The sequence below is a fragment of the Mauremys reevesii genome, linkage group 22, assembly GCF_016161935.1.
Source record: "Mauremys reevesii isolate NIE-2019 linkage group 22, ASM1616193v1, whole genome shotgun sequence".
Taxonomy (NCBI): Eukaryota; Metazoa; Chordata; order Testudines; family Geoemydidae; genus Mauremys; species Mauremys reevesii.
In genome coordinates, this window is record NC_052644.1 from 18,511,855 (window position 1) to 18,538,884 (window position 27,030).

The 27,030-nt window shown below is 67.6% G+C and overlaps 2 protein-coding genes across 7 annotated transcripts; one reads left to right on the top strand and one right to left on the bottom strand.

The window, feature by feature from the left end:
• The first annotated feature begins 1,391 nt into the window (after positions 1-1,391).
• Positions 1,392-5,966, top strand: LOC120388875. The gene is made up of 7 exons (XM_039510967.1): positions 1,392-1,613; positions 2,254-2,328; positions 3,373-3,462; positions 4,122-4,139; positions 4,311-4,394; positions 4,970-5,033; positions 5,666-5,966. Exons 1-7 carry the CDS (start codon positions 1,394-1,396, stop codon positions 5,964-5,966), a joined length of 852 nt encoding a protein of 283 aa, XP_039366901.1. The 5' UTR covers positions 1,392-1,393.
• A 1,446-nt stretch (positions 5,967-7,412) lies between these two features.
• On the bottom strand, positions 7,413-25,115 carry EPN1 (epsin 1). 6 transcript variants are annotated; one of them, XM_039510827.1, is made up of 11 exons: positions 24,943-25,115; positions 20,012-20,484; positions 19,160-19,409; positions 16,148-16,269; positions 14,806-14,880; positions 11,895-11,984; positions 10,595-10,886; positions 9,962-10,114; positions 9,528-9,608; positions 8,802-9,038; positions 7,413-8,160 (listed from the first exon to the last, which is right to left on the bottom strand). In XM_039510827.1, exons 2-11 carry the CDS (start codon positions 20,237-20,239, stop codon positions 7,838-7,840), a joined length of 1,851 nt encoding a protein of 616 aa, XP_039366761.1. In that variant the 5' UTR covers positions 20,240-20,484; positions 24,943-25,115; the 3' UTR covers positions 7,413-7,837. The 6 variants fall into 6 exon arrangements, with proteins under 6 accessions (XP_039366761.1, XP_039366758.1, XP_039366759.1 ...); XM_039510824.1 differs by having other exon boundaries at positions 9,962-10,129; XM_039510825.1 differs by having other exon boundaries at positions 16,136-16,269.
• Positions 25,116-27,030: the final 1,915 nt, after the last annotated feature.

The following is a 27,030-nucleotide window of genomic DNA, read 5'->3' on the forward strand; positions in this document are numbered from 1 at the left end:
CTGAAGGTGCTGGAGAACAAAGAGATCAGGTGGCCTCCTGGCCGGGGAAAGGGACAAAGGCCAGAGATGGGGCTGCAGAGTTTCAGTCTGGAGCTGGCTGGGGAAAGAGAGGGAGGCCCAGACCCCCAGGGTCTGGGCCTCCCTGGCCCCACGATGGACCTGACTTAGGGGTCCGGTTTCTGTACCTACAAGCTCTGGTTTAGACCGTGTTCCTGTCATCGACTAAACCTCTGTGTTACTGGCTGGCTGAGAGTCATGTCTGACTGCAAAGTGGGGGTGCAGGACCCTCTGGCTTCCCCAGGACCCCACTGGGGCGGACTCGCTGTGGGAAGCGCACGGAGGGGCAGAGGATGCTGAATGCTCCGGGGCCAGACCCAGGAAGGTGGAAGCCGTGTGAGCTTCTTGCCCTGGACCCAGGCTGCTCACAGAGAGGAGACGTCACCAGAGTCCTGCCGGGCTTCGTAGGGAGCAGTTCCAGAGCATCGCCCAGGGACTCCATGACAGGCGGGTGAAAGAAGACGTGGAGGCAGAACAAGAGACGATGTCAGCAGCAGAACAGGCATCTAGTGGGAGGAGTGGATGTAGAACAGGAAGTGATGTCAGGGGCAGAAGATAGGGCTAAAGAAGAGTTGAAGGCAATCAGGAAGTGATGTCGAAGGCAGAACGGGAAGTGATGTTCACAGCAGCAGAGGGGCTTAGAAAGGATTGGAGACAGAACAGGAAGTGATGTCAGAGGCAGAATGGGGTGTGATGCAGGATTGCCGACCCTTGACCTTGATCTCCAGCCTGGGATTTTTGGTCCCCACCCTGTGCCGGGAGTTGCCCTGTTCCCCAGGGCAGAGTCCCCTGGATCCCAGCCGTGGCCTCGGGGCAGCAGGAGGAAGGGCCGAGTTGAGACACAAACCAGTTCTAGGGAGCTGGCTGGGGAACTCGTTCGAATTCTCACGCGCTCATCAACCCATGGATGGTGGTGACGGGCTCGTTTCTGGGCGTGGGTCCCGGAGCAAAACCCAATGAGTTAAACTCCTTGTTGAAACACTTTGTGAGCAAACTGAATATTGAAAATAACAACGGTAGCAGTGAAGGTTTGTTGAGAGTGAAGGGGAAAGTGTGGCCATTGAACGCGTCGGGGACACTGAGGCACACACGGGCTTAGTAAAAATATTACAGAAAATGCCCCCCTTTGTCACAGGAGATCTGGGATGTGATGTCAGCGGCAGAAGAGGAAGTGATGTCAGACGCAGAAGGGGCTAAAGAAGAATTGAGGCACAACAGGAAGTGATGTCAGAAGTGGCACAGACCTTTATGGCAGGCCTGGAGGCAGAACAGGAAGTGATGTCAGAGGCAGAAGCAGCCTCTAAGGGAGGATTAGAACAGAACAGGAAGTGAGCTCATGGTGGTTGCCGGGACGATGCTGGTGCTGGTGGTGCTGGTGCTGCCCCTGCTGGCCCCGGGCGCCGCCCCCTGCCTGCGCTGCTGGCCGGACGCCCCCCCCTACGTCCACTACGACGTGCGGCTGCTGCTGGGGGCGGCGCAGCCTGGGGGGGCCGCGGGGCTGGAGCGGTTGCTCAGCGCCCTCATCCTGGAGGGGGACCCCGGTGTCCGGCTCATGGGTGAGGGGTGGGGCCGGGGGCCCCCCGGGCCTGCCCGTCACAGCACCCCCTGCCCTGCCCTGCCCCCCATGGCATCCCCCACTGACACCCCTGCTGAGCCCCCCGACTCCCCCATAACAGCTTCTGACGAGCCCCCCACTCCCTGCTCCCATTACTCCCCCCTCCCCGCAGCCCAGCGCCCCCCGCCGAGCCCCCAGCCCCCACCCCGCAGCCCAGGGCCCCCCGCCGAGCCCCCACCCCGCTCCCCGCAGCCCAGCGCCCCCTGCCAAGCCCCAGCCCCACCCCGCAGCCCAGCGCCCCTGCCGAGCCCCAGCCTCCATCCCGCAGCCCAGCGCCCTGCCGAGCCCCCAGCCCCTCCCGCAGCCCAGCGCCCTGCCGAGCCCCAGCCCCACCCCGCAGCCCAGCGCCCCTGCCGAGCCCCCAGCCCCACCCCGCAGCCCAGCGCCCCCTGCCGAGCCCCAGCCCCCCCCCCGCAGCCCAGCGCCCCGCCGAGCCCCACCCCGCTCCCCGCAGCCCAGCGCCCCCTGCTGAGCCCCTGCCCCCTCCCCGCAGCCCAGCGCCCCCCTGAGTCAGGCTGAGGTGGGTGCTGGAGGGGCTGACGGGCAGCAAACCTCACCTCTGTCTGTCTGTCCGTCCGCAGAACGGGAGCGCCTGGAGCGAGAAGCCGGGAAGCTCTTCTATCGCCTGGACCAGATCATCACCCGCAACCGGCAGGGTGAGCGCCAGGGGCCCAGCCCCCCTCCGTCTGCCCTGTCTGCCCCGCCCGGAGGGAGCAGCAAACCCCGTGATGGATCAGGCCTTGCCTTTCCCTCCCAGAGCCAGGGAGAGAACCCAGGAGTCCGGGCTCCCAGCCCCCCCACGCCCCTCCAGTAACTAAGGAATGTCAAGTTGGGACTTTTTCCCTTTTGATCTGAGCCATTAGCCGAAATTCAGGGTCTTGTGGCCCGTTGCCATTCAGAGGAGAAATCGAGCCCTAGATTCTAAGGCCAGTGGGGACGATGTGATTGTCTGGCCGGACTCCCCCTCCCCCGCCTCCCCCACGCTGAGCCCAGCGGCCTGGATTAGACTGAACTGGGGCTGGAGATGCAGTCAGGTACCTTTGGGACGATCCTCTTTTGTCAGTCGCATCCTGGCCCCCTTGCAACTCGAGCACCAGCCAGGGATGGAGAAGGGCCCTTGGCCCCCGAACACTGCAGGAGACGGGCTCTTTGTTCACAATCCCACGCCTCCTCTGACACAGCCCTGTGCCCAAAAGCTCTCCCGGGAGGTTTGTTCCCTCATGCCCCGGGGTTTGAATCGGGGGCTTCGTCGCCACCGTCGCCCATGTCTCTCTCCCCCTCCCCTAACATATGACCCAGCCCAAGCCAGGCAGTGGCCTTCCTGGAGCCACGGGGCAGACCCCACCGCCAGGATGGGGTGTCGGGGGGTTCCCATCGCTGGAGGGACTCCACCTCCCAGCAGGACATTGCCGAATGCTGTCTCCTACCCACGTCTACCCCAGGGGCTAGGTCGGCCCAGCCCTGGCACACACGGGGGGTGGGGGCAGCGATGTCGCCCTGAGTTTTAACCATGGCCCGTGCTCCAGTGGCCTCGTACGAGCAGGTCAGCTCCGGGCCGAGCACGGCGCTTCCTTCCCAGCTGGGCGCGGGGGCCGAGCGTGGCCCAAATAAGGCGTGTGACACGCGGTGCCCTCCACCCCCAATTCCTCCCCTCCACCGCTCCCCACAGCCAACACCCCTCCCCCACTCCCGCCCCACAGATCCAGGGCGCCTGATGAAAGAGGCAGCGCTTGAAAAGCAGAACTTCACCCGGCGCCTGAGAGCAGCGTCGGCAGCCGTCCAGCAGCAAGGTACCCGCCGCGCCCGCCTGCTGCCCGAGCTGGTGCCCCTCACTCCTGACCCACAGCCCCCCGCTAGCCTGGCCCTGGGCTCCCCCCAGCCCTGCCGGTGCCCCTCACTCCCACCCCGCAGCCCCTGCTAGCCCGGCCCTGGGCTCCCCCCAGCCCTGCCGGTGCCCCTCACTCCCGACCCGCAGCCCCCTGCTAGCCCGGCCCTGGGCTCCCCCCCAGACCTGCCAGTGCCCCTCACTCCCGCCCCGCAGCCCCTGCTAGCCCAGCCCTGGGCTCCCCCCAGCCCTGCTGGTGCCCCTCACTCCCGACCCGCAGCCCCTGCTAGCCCAGCCCTAGGCTCCCCCCCAGACCTGCCAGTGCCCCTCACTCCTGACCCGCAGCCCCTGCTAGCCTGGCCCTGGGGTCCCCACAGCCCTGCCGGTGCCCCTCACTCCCGACCCGCAGCCCCTGCTAGCCTGGCCCTGGGCTCCCCCAGCCCTGCCGGTGCCCCTCACTCCCAACCCCCAGCCCTGCCGATGCCCCTCACTCCTGGGTTCTCTGCCTGCTTGGGTGGGGGCAGGGAGCCCGGATTCCTGGGTTCCAACCTGGCTGGCAGGGGGGAGCTGGATTAGGGGTCGGGGCCGTTCTGCCTGCGCTGATCCGTGTCTCTCTCCCCGCAGTGTGCAGCGCGTCCTGTGGTGAGTCCGTCAGTCCGTCCAGCTGCCTCCCGGGGGTGGGGGCTGCAGCTCCCGCAGCTCGCGCCCTGGGCTGGCCCCCAACGCTGCCCCCTTGGGAGGGGCCCCCAGGAATGTGGGGGGCTGGGACGGCTCCCCTGGGGGTGTCTCTCTAATGGGGTCCCCCCCAAACAGGCCGGCCTGAGCCCTTTGATTTGTCCGAGTGCGACAGCTGTGAACGCCTCCAAGCTCGGTGCAGGGACAAGAGGGTCTGCGCAGGTAACCCCCAAACCCTGACATCCCCCGGCCCCCTGAACCCTGACACCCCCCCGCTCCCCCAAACCCCGACACTCCTCCACACCCCTGAACCCCAACACCCCCATCACTGAACACCGACACCCCCCAGCCCCCCAAACCCCGACACTCCTCCACACCCCCAAACCCCAACACCCCAGCCACCGAACTCTGACACCCCGGCCCCCAAAACTCCACACACCCAAACCCCAACACCCCCAGCCACGAACCCTGACACCCTCCACACCCTGCTCCCCCATGGCCCTCAAACCCCAACATCCTCCACAGCCCCTGAACTCCCCAAACCTTTTCAGTTTCCCCACACACCCCATTCATCCTATAGTACCCCCACGGCCTCTTCTAGCTCCATCTCCCCACAACCCCCCAACATCAGCACCCCCCTGAACTCCCCCCAGCCTCCCCAACACCCTCTGGTGCCCTCCAGAGCCACCCAAACCAATCGTCCCCCAGAGCCCCCCACCACAACCCCCCACCCACAGCCCCCTTTCCACCCCGCACCCGGCCCAGACCCCTAACCCCTGCCCCCTCTCTCCCCCCAGGAGCTGCCGTGATCCTGGCTGTGGGGCTGAGCCTGCTGGGGCTGGTGCTGGTAGCCGCAGTGGGGTGAGTGGGGGTCAGACAGAGGCGGGCGGCGGAGAGGGAAGTGGGACCCAGGTGTCCTGGGGAAGAGAATGGAGATGGGCCCCGCTCCAACCCTGGGGCTGGGGGCCGGCTGGGAGGGACGAGGGTGGGGAATGGGTCCACTCCCGTCTGGGGGGCGCTGGCTCCGGTCTGGGGGGGGCTGGCTGGGGGGGGAATGGAGCCACTCCTCTAGGGGCGCTGGCTCCGGCCGGGGAAGGGGGCGGAGGGCTGGCTGGGGCTGGGATGGAGCCACTCCTCTAGGGGTGCTGGCTCTGGCCGGGAGGGGGCGGAGGGCTGGCTGGGGCCTGGGATGGAGCCACTCCTCTAGGGTGCTGGCTCCGGCTGGTGGGGAACGGGGGCTGGCTGGGGCTGGGATGGAGCCACTCCTCTAGGGCGCTGGCTCCGGCTGGTGGGGGAACGGGGCTGGCTGGGGCTGGGATGGAGCCACTCCTCTAGGGGCGCTGGCTCCGGCTGGGGGGGGCTGGCTGGGGGGCCTGGGATGGAGCCACTCCTCTAGGGGGCGCTGGCTCCGGCCGGGGGGGGGGGCTGGGGGGGCTGGCTGGGAGGCATGAGCCTGAGGCCCCGGCCCGGGACAGGGCCTTCCTTTGTTACAGGAGGCGAGCGAGGCCGGCGGGCGGCACAGGGGCCGAGGAGGGGCCGGCGGCAGCCAGGACAGAGCTCCCGGCAGAGCAGGGGGACGGGGCCCCCGCAGACCTGGGGAATGGGGCCCCCGCACAGCAGGGGGACGGGGCCCCTGCAAACCTGGGGAATGGGGCCCCCGCACAGCAGGGGGCTGGGGCCCCCACAGACCTGGGGAATGGGGCCCCCGCACAGCAGGGGGCTGGGGCCCCCACAGACCTGGGGAATGGGGCCCCCGCACAGCAGGGGGCCGGGGCCGCGACTGCGACTCATTAAATGTTGGCGTATTTTCCCATCCCGGCTTTTCTGATTGAGCTGCTCCCGCAACCGAAATCCCGAGCCCACAGGCCCCTCTCCCCCGGTATCCCGCCTCCCCCAGCCCCACGGGCCCCTCTACCCCAGTATCCCACCTCCCCCAGCCCCACAGGCCCCTCTACCCCGGTATCCCACCTCCCCACGGGCCCCTCTCCCCCGGTATCCCGCTTCCCCCAGCCCCGGGCCCTCTACCCTGCCTCCCCAGCCCCTCTACCCCAGTAGATCACCCTCCCCCAGCCCCCACAACCCTGCCCCTCCGCCCCTACCCCCCTTGATCTCACCCCGCTGCTGGCAAACCCCCTGCCTGCCTGCAGGGCTCACCCTGGAGCCCAGCCATCAGATAAGATTAATCCAGCCCCTCCCTCCCCCACATACTCAGATCTCTCCTGTGACCCTCCCCATACATTCTCGTGCTTCTGCCCCCCCCCCCAGAGCAGCCCCCCACAGATGCCCCATCGGTGCCTTAGAAGAATCTCACTTTATTATTAATTCATTTTAGCACATTCTGCATACACTGGGGGGGGGGGGGGCACGACACAAACGGGGGGGCAGAAATCAGATGGGGGACCCCTCCCCCGAGCAGGGGGGGCAGGCTTAAGGATCAGCCCCCCCCTTCTGAGCCCCCCCCACCCCACACAACCACAGAAAAGGATCTGACATTGCTGGGGGGCCGGGGGGGGGAAGGGCAGCCCCCACCTCCCTGCAGTTGATTGGTGAAGGGGGTGTGGGGGCACACCTGGGAGAATTCATACACAGGTTGTGATTGGGGAAATCGGGGGGCATTGGGGGACCCTCCCCTCCAGTGGGGGGTTGAGTCTGGGGACAGGGGGGAAGCTGGGTTCACATCACAGCCACTCACGCAAGCCCCCTGCCCCCCCCCCCCCCGGGAGGGCAGAGGGGGCAGGGATCATGCTGCAGGGGGGAAATCAGGGATTATGAACACACGGCCAGCAGGGGGCGCTGTCGATGTTGCACATCCTGGGGGGGACGGGGGGGCATGTGCGGCTCAGACCTGCCCCCCCCCATACACTTCAGTCCACAGGCCAGCAGCAGAGGCCCCGCGGGGTCCAGTCCTGGGTTTCAATCCTAGTGCCGGCCCTGCTCCATGAGCTGGGGGGGTTAAGGCAGCCCCCGTCCCCGGACAGCAAGTCCCTCGTGGCTGGGGGGGGGGTCCAGTGGCCCCGCCCAGGTGGCTCCAGAGGAGACGCTGGCGTGGGGGGGTCATGGCGGCCATCACTGCCCTCCCCTGGCAGCAGGGCCCCCGGGCGTCGGGTCATCTCTGGAGCTGCAGTTGGAGGGCATCTCTCTGGCCCCCTGGGGCCACGTCAGGGGGGGGTCGGGAAGCAAAACCTGAGGCAGGTGGGGATGGATCCCGCCCCCGGGATCTGGAGCAGATGCAGCTGGGGAATGTCCCATGAGCCCCTGGGGCAGGCAGGTGGGCCCTGGAGGGGATGAGATGGCGGGGGGGGGGCCGTAGTGTGATCAATGGGGGAGCTGGGGGGGCACAGCTATAACTTAAAGGGGCAGGAGCACCCCCACTTCTGAGAGATGGGGCAGGGCTTGGAGGCGGAGCTTACGGTGAGGCGTGGCCTCAATGGGGGTGGAGCTATGCAGGGGCGGGGCTGAACACTGCCTCCCTGCCCCCACTTAGGAATTCTCGGGTAAAGGGGGGGGGGGGGACTGCCCATGAAGGGGAGACTCTGATGCCACACCCAGCAGCCCCCCCCGCCTGCCTCCCCCATGGCCCAGGCTGCCCCAGGGCTCCCTTCCCCCTCCCCCAGCAGCCCCTCGGGGGGCTCCCCTCTCATCCCCCCACCCCCGGTCCGGCCCCCTTATAGCAGGAAGGGGTTTGTGTTGCCCATGGACTGGACAGAGGCGCTGGCGGGCACGACGGGCTGGGGGGGCATCATGGGGGGCATGGCCATGGGGGACAGGCCAGGGGGCGGGACCCCAACCATGGGCATGACTGGCCCCAGGGGGGTGACTGAGCCCATGGTGGGGGCGAAGGGGGTGGCAGGGGGGCCCAGCCCCATGATGGGGCTGACGCGGAGCTGGTTGAGGGTCAGCAAGGGGGGCTGGGCCGGCTGGAATGGGTTGGTGGCCGAGGCGCCGGTGGCTGCTCCCGGTGCCGACACCACAGGCGCGGGCGCCGTCCCTGGAACGGAGGGGGGGAGGGTGAGACACCAGCCACACAGCCAGGAGAGAACCCAGGCGTCCTGGCTCCCAGCCCCCTCCCCTCAACCGCTAGGCCTCAACCCCCTCCGAGCTGGGAGAGAACCCAGGCGTCCTGGCTCCCAGCCCCCTTCCCTCAACCGCTAGGCCTCACCCCCCTCCCAGAGCCGGGAGAGAACCCAGGAGTCCTGGCTCCCAGCCCCCTTCCCTCAACCGCTAGGCCTCACCCCCGTCCCAGAGCCGGGAGAGAACCCAGGAGTCCTGGCTCCCAGCCCCCTACCCTCCCCCGCGAGGCCTCACCCCCCTCCGAGCTGGGAGAGAACCCAGGAGTCCTGGCTCCCAGCCCCCTCCCGCCAACCGCTAGGCCTCACCCCTCCCAGAGCAGGAGAACCCAGGAGTCCTGGCTCCCAGCCCTCCCCAACCGCTAGACCCCACCCCACTCCCAGAGCAGGAGAACCCAGGAGTCCTGGCTCCCAGCCCCCTCCCCCCAACCGCTAGGCCTCACCCCCCTCCCAGAGCCGGGAGAGAACCCAGGAGTCCTGGCTCCCAGCTCCCTCCCCACAATCGCTAGACCCCACCCCCCTCCCAGAGCAGGAGAACCCAGGCATCCGGCCGGGCGCTCACCTGTGGCCAGGAAGGGGTTGGAGGTCTTGGCGGTGGGGGGCGCGTGGGGTTTGCTGAGCAGCGAGTCCAGGTCCACCAGGGCGGCGTTGGGGCCCAGGAAGGACTCGGGGGTCTTGCGGGCGGGTTTGGAGGCCTCGGCCAGCGAGCCCCCGACAGCCGCCATGTCGAAGGTGCTGGGGCTCCGGGCGCCGGCCGAGCGCGTCACCGGCACCTCCCCGGCCAGCAGGTCCAGCTCCCCTGGGGGGCAGAGACGGAGGAGGGGCTCAGACACCCGCCCAGCCCCTCATGGCAGGCCCAGCGCTGGGGGGCTGGGAGAGGCGTCCTCGCCACGCTGGGGAAAATACTGACTGGGGACCCACTGCCGACACCCTTCTGGTCTGGCAGCGACCCACTGATAACCCCATAACGCCCCCTCCGGACAACAAGGGGTTAAACCCACCCCCTCTCCCCACATCCCCCAAGCACCAGCTCCCACCCGGCCCCAGGGCAGGGACTGGCTGGCTCAGGGGCGCCAGCTCCCACCCGGCCCCAGGGCAGGGACTGGCTGGCTCAGGGGGGCGGGACTGGGGCCTTTCCCCTCCAGGGGGCGCCGGCTCCCATCAAGGAGGATGTGTTCAGTGCCCCCCACCCCCTGTTTCTCAGCAGCCCCGGCACACGCTCAGGGCAGCGAAGTAAAACGGGGGAGGGAAGGCAAGGGGGGGGCAGCCAGGGGCCCCCCAAACCCACCTGTGCTGCTCCCTGACTTGGGCAGCGCCGGGCGCAGGCTGTCGAAATCCGAGAACTCGTCCGACTCAAAGGTGCCACCAGCTGGAGGGGGAGGGAAGAGGTGAGTTACGGGGAGCGAGGGGGAGTCCCTGCCCCCACCCAGCCCCTTTCCCCTGCCAGAGCCGGGGAGAGAACCCAGGCGTTCTGGCTCCTAGCCCCTCCCCCCACTGGACCCCACTCCCATCCCAGAGCCGGGGAGAGAACCCAGGCATCCTGGCTCCCAGCCCCCCACCGCTCTATCCACTAGGCCACGCTCCCATCCCAGAGCCCAGGAGAGAACCCAGGTGTCCTGATTCCCAGCCCCCGCAGTGTCTAACCACTAGGGCCCACACTTCACCCAGAGCTGGGGAGAGAACCCAGGCGTCCTGGCTCCCCGCGACCCATGACCCACCCACCTGCGGTGCCATTGGTGCTGGCTTTCGAAGGCGACCCCCCCCAGTGGTCGGGGAAGGTCTGCGCGGGGGCCCAGGGGTCGGCCGTGGGTTTCCCTTGCGGGGCTGCAGCTGGGCCCGACGACCACGGGTCACCGGCGGGGGCCGCTCCACTCACTGCAACGCCCCCAGCTGGGGGAAAGAAGAGCAGTTAGCAGCCGGGGCCAGTGGCTCCAGTACCCTCTCCCCCCATACACCCATAATGCACTGCACACCGTGGGGCAAGTGTCAGCAGGGGGCGCTCTCCCCTGGCAGGCAGTGCTGGCCCCAATACCCCGTGGTGGCGCTAGGCTGCAGGGGGCTCGGCAGGAAGTGCCGGGCTGTGGGGAGCGGGGTGGAGGGCTCGGCAGGGGGTGCTGGGCTGCGGGGAGACACCGTGCTGTGGGGAGCAGGGCGGGGGGCTCGGCAGGGGGTGCTGTGCTGTGGGGAGCAGGGCGGGGGGGCACAGATTTGCCCCCCCTTGCACAGGGATGGGGCCACCGAACTCCCCCCACCCCTGCACATTGGGACTCAGCATTTTTTAGCGACAAAGGCAGGAGGGGGCTGGAGGGGCCGGCGCCCGGGAACCGGAGCGACGCGCACGACGCGGAGACGTACCAGGGAGTGGGGATGGGCCCGTCCCCTCCGGGTTCCAGGGGTCGGCGCTGGCGACGGCCGGGGGGCCCCCCCAGGGGTCTCCCGGGGCCGGGACAGAGGCGGATGCTCCCCATGGGTCGCCAGTGGAAGCCACGCCCCCAGGAGCCCCTCCCCAGGGGTCAGGGGCAGGCGGCCCCACAGGAGCGGGCACAGAGGCACCCCATGGGTCGGTGGGGGCGGGGGGACCCCATGGGTCCCCAGCAGCAGGGGGGGCCGGCGAGGTGAAGACATCGGCCAGGTCCATCAGCGACGACTGCGGGGTAGAAATGTGGTGAGACAGGGAGCAGCCCGTCACCCCAGATACACCCCAATGCCCAGGCTCCGCCCCTGAATTTGGGCCCCCTGCTAAGACCCCGCCCCCAAGTCAGACCCCAAACACCTAGACGAGGGCTGGGCAAACTTTTTGGCCCGAGGGTCACATCTGGGTATGGAAATTGTATGGTGGGCCATGAATGCTCACGAAATTGGGGGTTGGGGTGCGGGCTCTGGGGTGGGGCTGGGGATGAGGCATAGAGGATGCAGGAGGTTGCTCCAGGCTGGGACTGAGGGGTTTGGAGGGCAGGAGAGGGACCAGGGCTGGGGCAGGGGGTTGGGGCACAGGAGGGGGATCAGGGGTGGCGCTTACCTGAACCAGCCCCCGGAAGCAGCGGCACGTCCCCCCCTCCGGCTCCTACGTGGAGGCGCAGCCAAGCAGCTCTGCGCCCTGTCCCGTCCGCAGGCACCGCCCCTGCAGCTCCCATTGGCTGTGGTTCCTGGCCAATGGGAGCTGCGGGGGCACCATGCGGAGCCTCTTGGCTGCCCCCCATGCATGGGAGCCAGAGAGGGGACCTGCTGCTGCTTCCGGGAGCCAAGCGGAGCGAACAACCCCCCAACCCCACTCCCCGGCGAGAGCTCAGGGGCCGGATTCAAACGTCTGGGGGGCCGGCTGCGCCCCCGGGCCGTCGTTTGCCCACCCCCGAGCTAGACCCCACCCCAGGTTCTGTCCCTGAATCTGGGCCCCCTGCGAGACCCCACCCCCTGCAAGAGGCTCCACCCTCAAGTCAGACCCCGCCCCAGGCTCTGCCCCAAGTCAGGCCCCGCCCCAGTCTCCACCCCCAAGTCAGAGCCCCCTGCTAAACTCCACCCCTGTCTCCACGCCCAACTCAGACTCCACTGAACCTGAGCTAGGCCCCGCCCCAGCCAGCTAGACCCTGCCCCCTGCCCCAGGCTCCACCCCCATGCCAGCCCCTCCCCCCCAGCTAGCCCCAGAGGGAGGGGTTACCTCCTCGCCCTTGGCCGGCACCGCCTCCTTCTTGCTCTCCTCGATGGCCATCTGCAGGCGCAGGTCGTCCCCGCGCCGGATCCGCTCCTCCTGGGGGGAGGGAAGGGAAATGGGGGGGCGTCAGCGGGGAGGGGCAGCCCAGCCCCGATCGGGGGGCGGGGGAGGGGAGCTGGAGTACTCACCTACGGCTGGCCCAGCAGCGTTCCCGGCCGGGGCTGCCTATAGCCAGGGAGGTCGCTGCCTGCCCCCAGCCCGGCTCCTATCCCACAATTCCCTGGCAATGCAGAGCGGGCTGTGGCATCGCTACTGACTGGCATCTACAGCGTTAACAGATCAAGTCCCGCCCAGAGCTGGGGACAGAACCCAGGAGTCCTGGCTCCCAGCCCCCTCCGACCCCGCTCCCCTCCCAGAGCTGAGGACAGAACCCAGGCGTCCTGGCTCGGTGCCCCCTCCGACCCCGCTCCCCTCCCAGAGCTGAGGACAGAACCCAGGCGTCCTGGCTCTGCATGGCTGTGCCAGCAGAGGCTGTTACCGGCGCAGCGGGTTTCGCTCGCGGTGGGCAGCGTTACGCGGCTGGTCCGGTATAAGCCAGGGCCCCGTCGCTGGTCCAGGCCCCCGATCCGAGGAATGGCGCGAGAAGAGCCGGCAGCAGGAGAGCGCGAAGGGAAGTGGGGGGACTTGATCCCAAGCTCCCACAATTCCCTGCGGGCACCAGGATCCCACCGCACGTGGTGGGAATGCGCCAGAGGGCAGCGCTGGGACGTTTACCCGTGGGGCACCCGGTGTGTGCCGGGGCGGGGGGAGCTGGCAAAGGCAGCCTGGGCTCTAGCGCCTGGCGCAAACGCAAGCGGCCAAACTGCCCAGCGCAGACACCGGCCGGGGCAACGCCGCTTTGGGAGGGGATTTGCCGGCTCAGCCGGGCCGGCAACTCCCCCAGGCTCCAGGGAGTGACCCCAGCAGGGCAGTTCTCGGACCAGGGGACTGTGTTTTGCTCTGCTGGCCAAAGGACTCTGTGGGTAGAAACTCCACCCGGTGGGTTTGCCGGCACGGCCAGGGGGTTTGCCTGTACGGCTACAGCGGCAAAGCCTGAGCCGCCCCCTATGGGCCCTGGGGGGGCAGGGAACAGCACAGCACCCTGGCCACGCCCCTACCCTGCCACCTGCTGCAGCCTGCCCCACAGTGCTGCTCCCTGGGGGATGGATCCATCGGGGGGGGCGGGTCCTCGATCCTCTCCCCTCAGCTGCAGTCGAGGACACGGCCCCCACCCCCCGTCAATGCCCTACTGAGACTGTATAAAAACAGCCCCCCATTGAGGTCTCAACTCCTGAGCCTGCAGCAGCCTCTTCCCCCAAAACAGACCCCCCCCCCCAGATGTGGTGCAGTCCCGATCCCCCCCAGGCAGGGCTCCCCCAGCTCCCCTCAATTTTTCAGCTGTGCCCCACCCCAGACACCAGGTACAAACCCCCCTACCCACCGTGCCAGCGGCAGCCCCCACCCCTCCCAACTTCCGACACACCAAATTAAACATGGAGCCCAGACGGGAATCCCCATATCAGGACTGGCCCCCGCCCCGCCCCAAACCAGGGACCCCGAGGTGGCAATTAACCAGAGCGAAAGCTGGGTGGTGGAGGAAGGACAGACAGAGATTAGCGCTGGCTGTGAATCAGAGCGAGGATTAATGGGGGGAGGGGGGTTAGAGCACAGCGGCCGCGGAGAGACCCAAACGACCCAGAGAGACCCGGCCAGAACCTTTCAGAACCTTCCGCTGCCTCCGTTCGGGGGGGGGGGGGGGAGAGACGGGATCTGGGTGCGACCCAGGGGGTCCTGGCATCATGCCCCAGAATTAAACAAGGTGCAGAGAAGTGACGAGAGGCCCTGGGAGAGCCGGAGCAGCCCCCCAGAGAGGCCAGGCACCAGGGACGTTTCAATCTGGAGGGGAGGGTGGGGGATCGAGTTTGGGAGAAGGGGCTGGGTGGGTCCATTCGGCAACACTGCCCAGCAGGCCAGCCATGGGGAGAACCCAGGAGTCCTGGCTCCGACCCCCCTGCTCTGACCATTAGACCCCACTCCCCTTCCAGAGCTGGGGACGGAACGAACCAAAGCTTGAAGCTCAAATTGCTCCACCCACCACTAAAAGGCAGCGGGCTGCAGGTTGGGCGTGAGGCAGCTGTTTAGCGGCCGTTTGGGACAGGAAGTGATGGGGGAACTGGTGGAGAGCGTGTGGATTTAGGGAGGGGAAAGGGGATGATTCAAGCTGGGATTGGGCCCAGCCACCAGGGTTCATGCCCCTGACAGGGGAAAGCTGAGGAGCTCACCTGCTAAGCACTTCCAAGTGCGTGCGAGGGGGGCACGCAACCAGGAGACCACCCAGCAGCACCCGGGAGGTGCTACCGAGCAAGGGTGAAACTGACCCTGGCACCCAGCGGGACTGAAACTGACCAGGAGCGAAACTGACCCTGGCACCCAGCCGGACTGAAACTGGCCAGGAGCGAAACTGACCCTGGCACCCAGCGGGACTGAAACTGACCAGGAGCGAAACTGACCCTGGCACCCAGCCGGACTGAAACTGACCAGGAGCGAAACTGACCCTGGCACCCAGCCGGACTGAAACTGGCCAGGAGTGAAACTGACCCTGGCACCCAGAGGAACTGAAACTGACCAGGAGCAAAACCAACTCTGGCACCCAGAGTGACTGAAATTGACCAGGAGTGAAACTGACTGGAAAGTTCACCCCCTTTTAAAAGCATCTGTTCCCTGGAGGAGAGAAAAGCCCTTCGAGGCGATGGCGAGCAGTGAGTGGAGTTAGCGCTGATCTAGTCGGGGGTGGGGGTTAGTGCAGTGGGGGAGGGGGAAGGCCGGCCCCCGCTCCCGTCGGGGGGAGGGTGTTAGATCCTCTGGGGTCGGCTCTAACCTTGTCATGCTCCTCTTTGCTCAAGCTAAGAGCAAGCTGGAGCTGCAGGTCCTCTTCGGCGACGACGACGGGGGGCTGGCGGGGGCGGAGAGAGCAGAGAGTGAAGGCGCAGCAGGGCACACACCCACAGCGGGGAGCGGGGGACACAGGAGCGGGGCGAGGCGAGGCTTGGTCCATGGATAGGAAAGCAGACAGGACCGGGTGGGCCCATGACCCCCAGTGTCCCCCTGGGGAGCTAGACGCACAAACAAGGGGGGAAATGCAGGGGAGGTGAGAAAGAAAGGGCAGATGATGCCGGGGGGCAGCAGACGGGGGCCCAGGGCGGGGGGGGGGGCAGAGGACGGGGGCGCAGGCAGACACGGCAGTGGAAGTGCAGGAAGGGGACGGCTGGCTCCATTCTGAGAGCCCCTCTAAGCAGACAAGTGACGGCCTGTTCCAGGGAGCGAATCGGCTCGGAAGGGGCTGGGGGACGAATGAGGGGGGCAGTACAGGATCCTGGCTGGTGCAGAGGGGATCAGGGGCTGACCCTCCCCACCTACAGCCCCTGCTGGGGAGGGTGAAAACAGGCCCTGGTTCTTTGCCCCGCAGCACTGGGAGGTTTCTTGGGGGGGGGGGCTGTACCCCCACGGTGTGCAGATGTCTCCCTGCCCTCCCGAGACCTGTGTACCCTAAAACAGCCCAGGATCTCAGATAACCCAGGCCACAAAGAGACACGCCCCAGCTGAGGTGCTATGAACAAACCCTCCCCCGCCCCCCACACTGTACCTGCCCTCCCCTGCGCCCCCCACTGTACCTGCCCTCCCCTGCCCCAACACCTGCGCGGGGGAAGGGCCGGAATTCAGCCCCACCGATACGCTGAGCAAACGCAGGCTTGCTCCTCTGAGGGGGACTGGCTGGTTCGGGGGGGCAGGGAACGGGGCATGGGGTCTTTCCCTTCTAGGGGGTGCCAGCCACGATCTGGCCCCAGGGCAGGGACTGGCTGGCTCAGGTGGATGAGAAATGGGGCCCGGGGCCTCTCCCCAGTAGGAGGTGCCGGCCTTGCTCTGGCAGCACTGAACCAAACCCATCTGCCATCAGTGAGCCGGTCCCAGCCTTGCACCCAGCGTCAGAGGCAGCCTGGCCACAACCGGGACGGCAGCAGGGAGGCCAAGGGCTGGACGCCAGCCTGGGAGCAGACGCCCTCGGCGGGGGGGACAATCACTGCCGGCCCCGGCCCGACCAACGCCCCGTGGAGCCGCCATCTCAACCGGCGTCTCAGGAGCCATCTCCCGGCCCCAGCCGCGCCAGCCCCCCTCCCCCCCGCGCCCCGCAGCCGCCGCTCCAGATTTACCTTGCTCCTTACCTGCTCCGCTTCTTCCTTGCTCATGGCCAGCGCAAGCTGCAGCTGCAGCTCCTCCTCGCCGCTGCTCTGCGGCCAGGCCTGCTCCGCCTCTGCCGGGGCACTGGCGGCCGAGGCCGAGGAGGCTGCGGGGGAGAAAGGGTTAAACTGTCAGCCCAGGGCCCAGAGCAATGGACAATGCGGCCCCTCTGGGGTGGGGCGGGGGCTGGGCACACGGGGACCCCTCGCCCCGCGCTGGGACACGGCCCCTCTGGGGTGGGGTGGGGGCTGGGCACACGGGGACCCCTCGCCCGGCGCTGGGACACGGCCCCTCTGGGGTGGGGCGGGGGGGCTGGGTACACGGGGACCCCTCGCCAGGCGCTGGGACACGGCCCCTCTGGGTATCCGGGGAACCAGCCCAGGGAGGGAAGAGGAGGCCCCGAGGGTGTGTTAAGGGGCACCATGGAAACCAGCCTTGGGGCTTTATTTTTATTCTCAGCGTGGAGCACGGACAGCGTGGGGCTGGGCTGGGCTGGGGCTGGGGCTGGGGGGGCTGGGCTGGGGCTGGGGCTGGGGCTGGGCCGTGGGCCAGGAAGCAGCCGGCCTGGCCTGTCTGGTCAACAAAGAGCCGGGGAGCAGCCGGCGTCTGCGCTGCCTCCTGGCCACAGGCTCCCCGGGGCAGGGAAACAACCCACTGAGCAGCACCGGGCCGGTGGGCAGGGAGGGGATGCTGGGTCAGGTGAACAATCCCCCCCCAGACTCCCCCCAACTCCCATCCCCCCAGAACCCCTTCCTGCCCATCCCCCAATCCCACCCCCTCACCCCCCCCAGACTCCCCACTCCCATCCCCAGAACCCCTTCCTGCCCATCCCCAATCCCACCCCTCATCCCCAGACTCCCCCAACTCCCATCCCCAGAACCCCTTCCTGCCCATCCCCAATCCCACCCCTCATCCCCACAGACTCCTCCCCACTCCCATCCCCAGAACCCCTTCCTGCCCATCCCCTACTTCCATCCCCCAAACCCCCTCCTGCCCATCCCCACTCCCATCCCCAGAATCCCCTCCCTCCCATCCCCCCACACGCAGACCCCCACCTGCTGTCCCCCACCCATTCCAATCAACAGCCCTTCCCCCCCCCACACTGTTATTCCACTCCCCGCCTCCCCGCACACACGTCCCCAACTTCCCCCAAACTGCAGGTCGGGCTTGAGGGACACCAGGAAAGCGGGAGAGGAGGATGCCCAGGGCCCGGCTAGCAGGGGCTGTGGGTCGGGAGTGAGGGGCTTGACTCCAAATATATGTTATTGTTATTAGCACCGGGGGGGGGGGTATAGGGGGCATGTGGGGTAGTGCGGGGAGTGGGTTGTGGAGGGTGCGGGGGCTGTGTGTATGGGGGGCACGTGGGGTGGTACGGGGAATGGGTTGGGGGGCTGTGGGGTGTGTGTACAGGGGGGCGTGTGGGGTGATGCAGGAGGGTGGGTTGTGGGGGGGGTGTGAGGTGTGTGTACAGGGGGGCATGTTGTGGGTTGTGTACACAGGGGGGCGCGGGTTGTGTGTGTGGGGGGGGGGGGGTGTAGCACCTGCTCTCTCACCCACAACCTCAGCTCACACCTCGGCCTGGCCCTCAACCCCCTCTCCCCCCCCCCGCCAGGGCTGGCTCGAGACCCCGGTGCCACCGCCTCAGCCCCACCCCCAACCGGTGCTTGGGGGGGGGGGGGGTCACAGCAGTGCCAAGGGACAGGCAGGCTCCCCTCCCCCGCAGACACCCTGGCACCAGCTGTCAGCCCTGGTTAGCCGCCCTGCTGAACGGGAGGCTCGTCTCCCTCACAAGGGAGGTGTGTGGGGGGGGTGCTCGGGTCTGCCCCGAGATCTGCTCCGAGATCTGCCCCCATGAGCCGACTGCCCCCCGGGCCAGTGAACTGATCGGGGGAGGGAGGACTGAGAGACAGGGAGGGGGCAGCTCTGCTGAGGGCTGGGAGGGCAGAGCCACGTACCCCACGGAGGGAGGCCGAACGCAGAGGAGCCGACCTAGGGGGACGGGATGGGGGCCCCCTGGCTGTAGGGCTGGGCGGCGGATGCCGTTGAGGGGGGCAGAATGGTGTTACTGCCTCTTTAAGGGCCCGCCGCTCCCCTCCCCGCCCTTATCAGCGCTGGCTGGCAGAGGGGCACGAAGGTCGCTGGCAGCTCAGGGCTCCAGCCCTGATAAGAGCCCGTGGGGCCTGGGGGAAGGGACACATGTGTTCACCCCTTCGCTGCTACCCACTGCGAGCTGGGTGTGGGGGGCTGGGCTGGCAGGGGCTGCGGGTCAGGAGTGAGGGGCACCGGCAGGGCTGGGGGGAGCCAGGGCTGGGCTGGCAGGGGCTGCGGGTCGGGAGTGACCGGCAGGGCTGGGGGGAGGAGCTCACTCAGCTGCTGTGTTGGCTGGGGGGAGGGGTGCCATGTGGGAAGCAGGGGGCGGAGCCAACAGGGGTGAAAGGTCACACATATGCAGAGGCCAGATGGGCAGAGGATGGCACAGCCTCTGATTGGCTCCAGACCCTGCCCATCTGCACCCTACATGTCCCACCCCCCTCAGGGTGGGGCAGGATCAGGATCAGCCCCTGCCCCCCAACTTGCCGGCTCCGGCGCCCCCGGGGCAAACCCTGTGGGCAGCGGCCGGGGCAGCGCTGGGGGGTTCAGCCGCTGGGCAGGGAACCCGGAGCTGCCTGGGCCAGGGGAGGGCAGACGGGGCCCCCTACACACACCCCCCCGAACCGCACCTGAGCCCCACAGCCATCGCCCAGCCCCCGAGCCCCACAGCCACCACCCAGAGCCCCCAACCATCCCCAGCCCCCGAGCCGCCTCCTGAACCCCACAGCTGTCACCAGCCCCCCAAGAGTCACCAGCCCCCCTGAACTTCAGAGCCACCCCCCCTCCCTCCGAGCTGCCCCCCGAGCGCCCGAGGCGCCGAGCTGACGGTTCGGGCCGGGAAGCGAGGGGGGACCCCAGCTCCAGCCGGGCCGGGCCCGGGGCGAGGCGCTGGGGGAGGGGCTCACCCGTGGAGGTCTGCGCCAGCTTCTCCTTGGTCTTGAGGGCGTGGGCCCGCTCCTCCTTGAGCCGCTCGTCGTCCCGGAGCAGGGCCACCAGCTGCTTGGCCTTCTCCCGCACGTTGACGCCCTGGTCCTTGCCGTCGCGGTCGACGTACTGGAAATCCTTCAGCGTCTGGATGGCGTAGATGTTCTCCTTGCACTGCTGGGCCACGCGCTCCGAGCCCGTCTTGATGAGGTACTCCATCAGCGTCATGGCCTGGGGGGCAGAGACAGCAGCCTCAGGCCCCGCCCCCCCCCGGCCCCACCCAGCCCTGCCCTACAACCGCAGCCCCCAAACACGCCACACAGCTCCTGCACACCCCACAGCCCTGCCACCCATGGCCCCTCTGCCCCAAATACACCCCACAGCTCCCGCACACCGCACACCCCCGGCCCCCCCCAGCCCCTCTGTCCGCCTCCACCCAGGCCTTCCCTGCAACCAGTACACCACACAGCTCCTGCACACCCACCCAAACACCCCACACCCATAGCCCGCCTGCCTACCCAGCCACAGAGCCGCTCCTCATACTCCACCCCTTCCCAGGCAACGGGCACGTGGGGGGGAGCGGGGCCTAGTGGTTGGGCAGGGGCTAGGAGCCAGGATTCCTGGGTTCGCTCCCCGGCTCTGGGGGTGGGGGCCAGTGGTTAGAACACGGGGTGGGAGCCAGGACTCCTGGGTTCACTCCCCGGCTCTGGGGGCGGGGGCCAGTGGTTAGAGCAGGGAGTGGGAGCCAGGACTCCTGGGTTCACTCCCCGGCTCTGGGGGTGGGGGCCAGTGGTTAGAGCAGGGGGTGGGAGTCAGGGCCCTGGGGGCGGCACCTTGTAGACGTGGCGCCAGTTCTTGCCGTGGTCGTTGAGCCGTTTCCAGATCATGCTCATAATCTCGGAGAAGGCCACGACGTTGTAGGTGAGGTCGGCGATCTCCGACATGAGCGAGCTGGACGGGCCCCAGGGGTCGTTGGACGTGGCCTCCCGCACCTTGATCTCTGCCTCCGAGTAGTTGTGGACGATGTTCTTCATCTGGCGCCGCAGCGACGAGGTTGACATGATGGGGGTGGGACAGGGGGGCAGCCCGGCAGCGGGGCGGCTCCTGATCCCAGTCCTGGGGGGCGTGAAAGCTCCCTGTGTCTGTGCAACAAGGGGGGACCCCGAGTCCAGTCCTGGGGGAGGGGGGGCAGGAAACCCCCTGTGTCTGTGCAAGGGGATGGAGCTCACACCAGCCGGCGACAGGTCGGTGGTCAGGCTGCTATCGGTGCCCGGGATGGCACGGGTGATCCGGGCATGAGCCGCATCTGCAAGACAGAGAGAGCGAGATCAGTGATTCAATACACCCAGAGCAGGGCCTGAGATCTGCTTGAGATGCAGCAAGGGGGGCCGGGAGCCAGGACTCCTGGGTTCTCTCCCTGGCTCTGGGAGGGGAGTGGGGTCTAGTGGTTAGAGCAGAGGGGGCTGGGAGCCAGGACTCCTGGGTTCTCTCCCCGGCTCTGGGAGGAGTGTGGAGGCCGGCAATTCCAGCAGGGGGGCTGGGAGCCAGGACTCCTGGGTTCTCTCCCTGGCTCTGGGAGGGGAGTGGGGTCTAGTGGTTAGAGCAGGGGGGCTGGGAGCCAGGACTCCTGGGTTCTCTCCCTGGCTCTGGGAGGGGAGTGGGGTCTAGTGGTTAGAGCAGAGGGGGCTGGGAGCCAGGACTCCTGGGTTCTCTCCCCGGCTCTGGGAGGAGTGTGGAGGCCGGCAATTCCAGCAGGGGGGCTGGGAGCCAGGACTCCTGGGTTCTCTCCCCGGCTCTGGGAGGGGAGTGGGGTCTAGTGGTTAGAGCAGAGGGGGCCGGGAGCCAGAATTCTGACATGGGTCCCTCCCCGCAGGGAGCGTGTATGGAGGGAGGGTTGGCGGGGAGGGAACATGCCCAGCCGCCCGACGGGAGATGACCCCCCAGACAGCGGGAGGAGCCAGCTGCCAGCCTCTCGCGCCCCCGGTGGAGGGGTGCCGAACGCAGCCCCTTCGGGGCCGGGCAATGGACCCCCATTTAAAGGCCCTGAGAAAGGGGGACACAGCGGCACTAGGGGTGCCGTGCTGCAGGGCTGCACCCCCCGGTCAGTGCCGGGGCATAAGAGCGGCCAGACTGGGTCAGAGCGAAGGTCCAGCCCAGCCCAGTGGCCTGTCTGCCGACAGCGGCCAGTGCCGGGTGCCCCAGAGGGAGTGAACAGAACAGGGAATCGACTGATCCATCCTGTCGCCCGTTCCCAGCTGCTGGCAAAAGGGGTCAGCAGGTAACCAGCCCCCCGCGTCCCACCCCAGAGGGGCCGCGTCACAGCCTGGGCCAGGGGGTGCCCCAATAACCAGCCCCCGCCCCAGAGGGGCCGTGTCCCAGTGCCGGGCAAGGTGTCCCCCTATAACCAGCCCCAGCCCCACCCCAGAGGAGCCGCGTCTTTGTGCCAGGCAAGGGGTCCCCAGATAACCAGCCCCCGGGCCCCACCCCAGAGGCGGCCGCATCTCCATGCCCTGCAGAGCGCCCGGGGACCGTGGCACCAAGCAGAGCGGGGCGCAGCGCGGAGGGGAGGAAGGAAATCTCCGGGCGTCCTGGCGCCATGACTCACGTCTCAGAAATGCAGAAGGCCTCACTTCCTTCCCCTCTGGCTGCTCCCAGCTGGGACGAGAAGACCCAGGGGAAGGAATTCAGGTGACACCCCCACCCCCCCCAATGACCGGCACAATGACCCAGCGGCGCTCCTGGGACTGAGCTGAGGGGACCTCCTCCATGTTCCTGTGCAGCACCCCCACCCCACCGCAGCCTGAAGCAGGGCAGCTCTCTAGGCTGGGGGCTGCAGCCACTGAGGCACCTGTCTGCGTTGAGAGGGGCCAGGGATAGATCCCAGGAATCCTGTCTCCCGGCCCCACACTCCTGCTCTAACCACTAGACGCCACTCTCCTACCAGCGCCAGGGAGAGAACCCTGCTCTAGACTGCACAGCAAGGCAGGGAAGGCAACTCAGACGCTGAGGGCTGAAGGTTGACCAGACAGGCGAGTGCATCCCTGTGGCAGCTGAAGGAACGAGGTAGGCGGGGGTCAGTTCAAAGGACAGGAGCTCCCCATTTTAAGGTGGCCCCGAGTGACAAGCCAGGCCCTCCCCTACTAAGCCCCACAGGGTTCAGTTCAGAAAACACCCGCGCGGCCCAATCCTAGAGTTTGTTCTTTATATTCTGGTAGTGACTTGAGGTCCTAAAGAAGATCAGGGCCCAGTCAGGCCGGGCGCTGCCCAGACACGGAGTCGCCGAGATCGGGGCCCCGTCGGGCCGGGCGCTGCCCAGACACGGAGTCTCCGAGATCAGGGCCCCGTCGGGCCGGGCGCTGCCCAGACACGGAGTCACCGAGATCGGGGCCCCGTCGGGCCGGGCGCTGCCCAGACACGGAGTCACCGAGATCGGGGCCCCGTCGGGCCGGGCGCCGCCCAGACACAGAGTCGCCGAGATCGGGGCCCCGTCGGGCCGGGCGCTGCCCAGACACAGAGTCACCGAGATCGGGGCCCTGTCGGGCCGGGCGCTGCCCAGACACAGAGTCACTGAGATCGGGGCCCCGTCGGGCCAGGCGCTGCCCAGACACAGAGTCACTGAGATCACTCTAGATCTCCTACCCACTGGACCACCCCTGCCACCACACACTGCTGGGAGGTTTGTCTCAGCTCTTCCCTGACCCGTGCACCACCATGCCAACCCCAGGGGTCTCTGGTGCCAGATCCAACCCCCACCCAGCTCTGGGGAGCAGGAACCCCACCCGCTGCCCATCCAGGGTGCGCACCGAGAGACCGAGGAGCCATACAGGCTCTGGTCAGTTTCGTGGCAGCTGTGAAATTGACCGGGGCGGCGGGCGCAAGGACGGCTGATACAGGCTGGGGGAAGGCAGGGGAGACCTCCCCACTAGCCAGCCTGACCGCTCACATCAGACCCTCACTAGCCAGAGGCCCACGGGCCAGATGGGTGCCCCAAAGCTGCACCCGAGGCAACGCCCAGCACTAGCTGGCAGGGCGAACGCTGCGGCTACCAGGTGCCTGCTCAGATTTAAAGCCCTGATGTCGGCGCGTGGCTGGTTTAGAAGCAACCCCCCTCCCCCCCCAGCTGTGCCACAAAGAGGCAGCAACTGCCCCTTGCCCAGGCCTGGCAAGGGGTGGGAGCGACGGAGACGCTAGCCGGGGTATGCCCAGCCCCGCCCCAATCCCCTCTGTACACCACCAGCTGCCCACGGCCCCCAGGTGGCTGCGGCCAGGAGATCGCTCCCTGGATGGGGTGGGAGCAGGTGGGTACGCGCCAGCACAAAGGCACTTCCAGGATGCACTTGGGGGGTGGGGATGGAATAAATCATCCAGGCCTTATATCACCCCACAAGGCAGCTGCCCCCCCTGCAGCGCCAGCGGCACGTATCAGGGCCACACACACACACACCCCTACCCTGGGCTGGCCTGATGGGGAGGATCTGGACAGAGCACGGACAGGGAACCACCCGAGCCGCAGCGCTGGGCCGGGGGATTAGAACCACTCCCTGTGCTGGGCAACATCGCTGGGCCCTCCACCTGCCAGCCTCCCCGGGCCACTCTACCCTCCACCTGCCCAAGGCACCCCTGGGCCAGCCCCACTCTCCCGCCCCCCCCCAGGAGCTCCCTGCCAGGGTGCCCCCAGGCCAGCCCCACTCCCCAGGATCTTCCTGCCCATGGCACCCCCAGGCCAGCCCCACTCACCCCGATCTCCCTGCCAGGGTGCCCCCAGGCCAGCCCCACTCCCGCACAGCACTGTGTCCCCAGGGCACCGTGCAGGCCAAACCCTCCCTACTTCTGAGCGCTCCCTCTCCAGGGACCCACGGACCAGGAGCTCCCAGTCACGCTCCAGGCCTGGAGCTGGTCTGAGCAAGTGACTCCATCCCACCCCCTAAGGGGGCTGCAGTGTCCAGCAAGATGCCCAATCTGGGCACAAGACCGGCCTCTTCTGGATTCCCCCCATGGCCTTCTCCTTCCCTCTTTGCAGCCCTCCCACACCGGGCAAAGCTGCTGGGGGCGCGAGAGCCTGCTCCTCCGCAATGTCTGGGCCCCGGATCCCCCAACGGCAGGGAGCACCGGCCTCTTCCCTGCCCTCAGGAGGCTGCCCCCCGCCCTGAGCCAAAGGCACCGGCTCAACCTCCTCTCCCAGCCCGGCCCTCCTGTGAACTCTGGACAGCCCCGTGCGCGCTGCACTATGGGCCCATCAAAGGGGTGACAGGCAGCTGGCTCACCGGGACGGGCTCCCTCCTCCCGCTCTCCCCTGCCTGCAAAAAGCAATCAGAGCACAGGGGCGCCCTGTCCCCATCCCCGATCGCTGGCAAGGGGCGGTGCCCAGGTGCAGAGCCTTCCACGGGAGGATCCCGAAGCACCCGGCCAACACGCAGCGAGGGGGGGCGGTACAAGCCCTGTTTCACAGGTGGGAAAACTGAGGCAGAGAAAAGTAGTGACTTGCCTTTACATTCACAGCAACAAAGCCAGGAGTTGAAGCCAGGAGTCTGGACTCCGAGCCCCGCTTGCTCTAAATACTAGACCCCACTCCCTTCCCAGAGCCGAGGAGAGAACCCAGGAGTCCTGGCTCCACCTCACTCCCCTCCCAGAGCCAGGGAGAGAACCCAGGAGTCCTGGCTCCCAGCCCCCCCTGCTCTAACTGCTAGACCCCGCTCCCAGGAGAGCTGACAGCAATGCCAGAGACAAGACTCACCCCACAGGCTTCACCCAGTCGAGAACTCACCTCACGTCTCCCGCTGGGGGTGGAAGCCTCTCAGCTCACCCGGACTCCTGGGTCCGCTCCAAGCCGCACCCCAGCGAGAGCGGGCGGCTGCGTCCCCTCCTGGCACCTCTCCCCGTTACCGGGGCCTTGGGCCGGCCTGAGCTTCCCTGGGCACCGGTTGCCTGTTTCCCGGCCCCCGCGGGGGGGGGGGGGGGGAGGCAGAAGGGTCCCCCAGGAGGCGTCGAGCCCCCCCACTGCCCTGCCTTGGGTGGGGGTCTCAGGGGCAGGGAGGGGGGGTCTCTCGCCCACCTACCCACCCCCACCCCTTCCACCTCTGATCCGCCCCCTACAGCCGGGCTGAGCCCAGGGGGGGCATGTCGGGGGCCCCGCCGGGGGGGGGGGCGGGGTGGGAGGTGCCCCCCTTGCCCCTGTGCTGGGGGGGCTCTGGGGGCTGCTCGCTCCGACTGGGGGGTTTCCCCTTCCCTGGGCGGGGGGGGGCTGGGCCCCTCCCTGAGGGGGGCCCTGGGGGGGGGATTTCTGGGGCGGGGGTCTCTCGGGGCTCTGGCCCTGCCCACCGGGGGCCCCGCTGCCTGACGCAGGCGCACGCGCGCGGGGCGGGGGAGGGGCCGCTCTAGCCCGGCTCGAGGCGCCCCGGAGGCTCCGCGTCCCCGCTCGGCGCTGGGCTGGGGCGGCCGCGGCTGCTGGCCCCTCCGCACCGGAAGCGGAAGCCGCCGCCCGCCCGGCCCCACTTCCCCCCACCCCCTCCCACCGCCCCGCCTGGCGTCCGCCCTCCCCGCGGCGTCACTTCCGGCCGCGCCCGGGAGACGCGAAGCCGGAGGGCCGCCCGGGCTCTTCCCCGCCCGCCCTGGGACCCCGGCCCCGCCCCAGTGACCCCGGCCAGCCCCGGGACCCTTGGCCTGCCCCAGGACCCCCGCCCAGTGACCCCTGACCCGCCCAAGTGACCCCCTGGCCTGCCCCAGGGACCTTCAAGCCCAGTGACCCCACCCCAGGGACCCCTGACCCGCCCCAGGGACCCCACCCCAGGGACCCGTTGGCCCATCCCAGTGACCCACAAGCCCAGTGACCCCCCCCCCGGGCCGCCCCAGGGACCCCCTGCCCCAGTGATCCCTTGGCCCGCCCCAGGGACCCCCAGGCCCAGCAACGTGTTGATGCCCCTTGGACCCAACACGACCCCCTGCGACGTCCCCGTGTCAGCCGCCTTGGCCCCATACCCGGCTCCTCGCCCTGGCCTGGACTCCCAGGCTGCACGGCCAGAAGGGCCCCCAGTGATCTTCTCATCTGACCTCCGTCCTGTCTCGCACGGGCCAGAGCCCTCCCTCAGCATCGTCCCTGGAGCAGAGCTTTTCGGAAAAACATCCCATCTGGATTTTCAACAGTCTCAGTGATGGAGAATCCCCCACGACCCGGGGCAGTTTGTGCCTACGGTTAATTACTGTTAAAAATGTACAGCTCATTTCCAGTCGGAACGGGTCGAGCTTTAATTTCCAGATGTTGGATCGTGTTAGACCTTCCTCTGCTAGACTGAAGAGCCCATTGTTCAATATTTATTCTCCGTGTAGGTACTTATAGACTGGGATCAAGTCACCCCCGGACCTTCCCTTTGTAAAGCTAAATAGGTTGAGCTCCTGTCTATCACTATCAGGCACGTTTTCTAATCCTATCCTCATTCTCATGGCTCTTCTCTGAACTCTCTCCAGTTTATCCACATCCTTCTTAAATGGTGGGCACCAGAACTGGACCCAGGATTCCACCTGTGCCAAATATAGAGGAAAAATAACCTCTCAACTCCTACTCAAGATTCCCCGTGGATGCATCCCAGGATAGGGTGACCAGGCAGCAAAAGTGAAAAATCAGAAGAGAGGGGAGGGGGGGGCAGAATAGGAAACTATATAAGAAAAAGACCCCAAAATCAGGACTGTCCCTATAAAATCAAGACATCTGGTCACCCTATCCCAGGATCGTATTAGCTCTTTTGGCTACAGTTTCACACTGGGAGCTCGTGTTCAGCTGATTGGCCACCACAACCCCCAAATCTTTTACAGAGTCACCACTTCCCAGGATAGAGTCCCCGTTCTGCATGTCAACATT